The sequence below is a fragment of the Palaemon carinicauda genome, chromosome 9, assembly GCF_036898095.1.
Source record: "Palaemon carinicauda isolate YSFRI2023 chromosome 9, ASM3689809v2, whole genome shotgun sequence".
Classification (NCBI taxonomy): domain Eukaryota; kingdom Metazoa; phylum Arthropoda; class Malacostraca; order Decapoda; family Palaemonidae; genus Palaemon; species Palaemon carinicauda.
In genome coordinates this window covers 67,428,507-67,432,692 of record NC_090733.1, presented here as the reverse complement: position 1 = coordinate 67,432,692, position 4,186 = coordinate 67,428,507, and the positions used below count along the sequence as shown (strand labels likewise).

Sequence of the window (4,186 nt, the reverse complement as noted above, 5' to 3'; positions counted from 1 at the left end):
GAACACTAATACAAGCAGAATAGCTGCTAGAAGTGAAGCAGAGGAAGAAAAGTAAATAATTTGAGAAGGAACACTAATGCAAGCAGAATTGCTGCTAGACGTGATGCAGAAGACAAAGAACATATGAATTCAAAAAGGAACATTGATGCAAGAAGTATAGCTGCTAGCTGTGAAAGAAAAGATAGAGAACAGATGAAGTCAAGAAGGAACACTAATGCAAGCATAATGGCTGATAGATGTGAAGCAGAAACAAACGGCAAATGAATTTAAGAAGAAGCACTAATACAAGCAGAATGGTAGCTAGACGTGAAGCCGAAGGTGAAGAACAAAGGAATTTAAGAAGGAACACCAATGTTAGGAGAATGGCAGCTAGACATGAAACAGAGTAGATGAATTTAATAAGAGACACTTATGTAAGCAAAATGCCTCTTAGACGTGAAGCAGAAGACGAAGTGCAGATGAAAGAAAGAAGGAACTCTAAAGTGAGCAGGATGGCTGCTAGAAGTTACGCTGATGATGAAGAGCAGATGAATTTAAGATGGAAAACTAATGCAAGCAAAATGGCAGCTAGATGTGAAGCCGATGAGGAAGAACAGAGGATTTTAAGAAGGAACACCAATATTAGACCTGAAGCAGAAGACAAAAAGCAGATGAATTTAAGAAGGAACACTAATACAAACAGAAGGGTAGCTATACGTGAAGCAGAAGACGAAGAGCAGACAAATTCAAGAATGAAGACTAAGGCAGGCAGAATGGCAGCTAGATGTGAAACTGAGAAAGAAGAGCAGAGGAATTTAATAAGGAACACCAATGCAAGCAAAATGGTAGCTAGATATAAAGCAAAAGACGAAATGGAGATGAATTCATGAAGGAACACTAATACAATCAGAATGGTAGCTAGAGGTGAAGCAGAAGATGAAGAGCAGAGGAATCCAAGAACGAGCACTAATACAAGCAGAATCGCTGCCAGACGTAAAGCAGGAGACGAAAAGCAGATGAATTTAAGAAGGAACACTAATGCAGGCAGAATGGCAGCTAGACATGAAGTAGAAGACGAAGGGCAGATGAATTCAAGAAGGAACACTAATAAAAGCAGAATGGCAGCTAAGCGTGAAGCTGGTAATGAAGAGCAGAGGAATTTTAGAGGGAACACCAATACAAGCAGAATGGCTGGTAGACAGGAAACAGAAGACAAAAGCAGATAAATTCAAGAAGGAACTCTAATACAAGCGGAATGGTTGCTAGACGTAAAGCAGAACATCATGAGCAGATGAATTTGGGAAGGAACACTAATGCAAGCAGAATGGCTGTTACGCATGAAGAAGAAGATGAAGAGCAGATATATTCAAGAGGGAATACTAAAGCAGAATGGCAACTAGATGTGAAGCAGAAGATGAAGTCCGAAGAGCAAAAGCACTTCCTTTATAATGCTTTGCAATGTCGTCTTGATGCCTTCACCTACAAATTGGCTTAATATCGCAACAATGTAATCACAGTGATGCTCAGAAATAGAAGAATGAACCTCCTGGATTGTGTTCTAGTGGAGGGATAATTAGACTCCTTTTGTTACAAAAATGTACAGTAATGCTTTCCAGATGACGTCATTTGAAGCAAAATTTCTGAGTGAAGGGGATTTATGCCCACATTGAAAATCCAAGGGCAAATTTTACTTGTACAATGCCGGGTACCCTTGTGAGTATATGCTGTGACAGGCCAAGAGTAGGTTGTGACTCAAAGGTGAGATGAATGTAACTGAGTAACTTTATTATAGACACATCGAGTAGCCTATATATACATACTATGTCCCGGTAAGAAGGTCACAAAATACAAACATGCTATTTCTTGCCCAACCGGCAACCGGTTCTGTTAACAGTTAAAAATGAAATAGGCACACAGGTTAAAGCAAGTTGCTGTCAGTGCGAGGGGAGATCGAAGATACAAAGGATGATATATAAAAAAAAAAGAAAAATGTCGTTACTATGTACGATCGTGTGACACAAGGGTGGTACATGGCTCCCCCCCCCCCACCCCCTATAAATGACATACTGTACATGTTAAATAGGGCACCCTGATCAAGAGAGGCGAACTTTATGCGGGTCATCTGGCATGAGATAAGCAGGTTTTAGAAGATCAATGGAGACCCAGTCTTCTTTGCCACAAATATTTAGTAGTAATGCTTTCGGATTGCGCCGGATCAAAAGGAAAGGGCCCGTGTAAGGGGGCATTAGCGGTAGCTTGCTAGTGTCGTTGCATAGGAAAACGTGTATTGCAGTGTGCAAGTCTGTCGGTATGTGATGCTTCACTAGGGGCTTCTAAGTCTGGCGGCATGGAGTAGTTTTTCCCACGACATGACGTATGCGCTGGAGATCGTCGGGGGAATTTGCAGAAGGAAAAAATTTGGCAGGGACGACCAACGGGTTGCCATACACCATTTCAGCTGCCAAGACGTCCAGGACGTCTTTAGGAGTGGTCCTTAGTCCCAGGAGGACCCAGGGAAGCTGAGTAAACCAGCTGGAGTCCTTTTTCCGGGGCATTAAAGCTGCTTTAAGGGTGCAATGAAAACACTCAACCGTTCCATGGGCAGCGAGGTTGTAGACAGTTGTTTGATGTAGGGTGATACCCAGGAGATTCGCTAATAATGTCCACGATTGAGAGGTGCAGGTGGTACCCCTGTCAGAAGTAATATGCTCAGGGATACCAAATCTTGCTATCCATCCTGAGAGTAAGGCAGATGTACATAGGAATGGCTTCAGGCCAACGAGTGGAGCGGTCGATGACGGTAAACAGGTAACGATGTCCTTGTAATGTGGGTAAGGGGTCTACAACGTCGACGTGAATGTGGTAAAACGATGCTGAGGTTGAGGACAGATGCCCACTCCTGAATCCGTGTGTCGATATACTTTGGAAGTTTGGCGAGAAGTACAGGCGCTGACCCAAACATTAGCATCCTTAGTAATGATGTACCAAATTAACTTTGTCTTCAGCAGCTATGAAGTAGAACGGCGCTAGGGATGTGAAAGGACGTGAATGAAATCAAACACCTGTTGGCGCGAGAGAGCAGGAATCCACGGTCGCGGTCTACCAGTACTGACGTCACAGAGGAGGGCGTAGTTGGAGTCGTCAAGGGGGATGTCTTCCAAACTGAAGGATGTGCAGGATGTCCTACATGCTTGATACTCTGAATCTTGTCGTTAGGCTTCAGCCAAGGCATTGTAAACCAATCCCAGTTGAATGGCAGCCAACGTGTTTCATGACAGGGCATCTGCAACGGGATTCATTTTCCCAGGGACGTGTTGACGAGTGCAATTGCATTCAGCCACGGCGGAGAGATGTCAGCGTTGACGGGCGGACCAGGCGTCAGACTGTCGAGTGAAGGCGTGCACCAGAAGTATGTTGTCTGTGTGAATGACAAAGGGCATACCTTCTAAGAAATGGAAAAAGTGACGGACAGCCAAGTGCATTGCTAGCAATTCGCGATTGAAGTTGGAATAACCCAATTTTGCCTCGGACAATTTTTTGCTGAAGAATGCCAATGTTCGAGTACTGCACCAATAGTGACGTTACTAGCATCGGTGGAGAGAAGGAGAGGGGAATGGGGGACGGGAAAGGTGACAGCAGCAGCGGTTGATAGAGCCTTATTTGCGTTGCAGAAGGCCGCTTCTTGAAGGGGATCCCACTTCAGGTGTTTTGGCTTGCCTTTGAGGGAGGCGTAGAGGGGAGCAAGATTGGCGGCAATGGATGGCAGAAAACGGTGATAATAGTTGATCATGCCCAAGAATTCCTGCAGTGCTTTGACGGTCGAGGGCGTGGTGATATTCTGAACGTACGCTTGTCATACCGGACTACAAGGCCGATTTGTTGTAGGCGGTCAAGCACGATGCGTAGGTGATGGAGGTGTTCCTCTTTTGAGGAAGAGAACACAATTATGTCGTCCATGTAACATACACAGAAGGGGAGCTCCCCTAACATGCCATCCATGAGACGTTGAAAAGTGCCACGAGCATTACGAATACCAAAATAGGAGTACTTGAAGGGGTATGTACTGAAGAGAGTGGTGATGGTGGTCTTGGGGATGTCTTCTAGGTTCATAGGCCCCTGATAATACCCCTTCAGGAGGTGGAGCGTGGAGAAAACCTTCGCTTTGTGCAGGTAGGAGATCACGTCGCGATGTTTGGGAGGGGGTAGT

The 4,186-nt window shown here is 44.8% G+C and overlaps 1 protein-coding gene across 1 annotated transcript; it reads left to right on the top strand.

Moving 5' to 3' along the window:
- The first annotated feature begins 422 nt into the window (after positions 1 to 422).
- On the top strand, positions 423 to 869 carry LOC137646468 (transcriptional regulator ATRX homolog). The gene has a single exon (XM_068379569.1). The coding sequence runs from the start codon at positions 423 to 425 to the stop codon at positions 867 to 869; it is 447 nt and encodes a 148-aa protein (XP_068235670.1).
- The last annotated feature ends 3,317 nt before the right edge of the window (positions 870 to 4,186 follow it).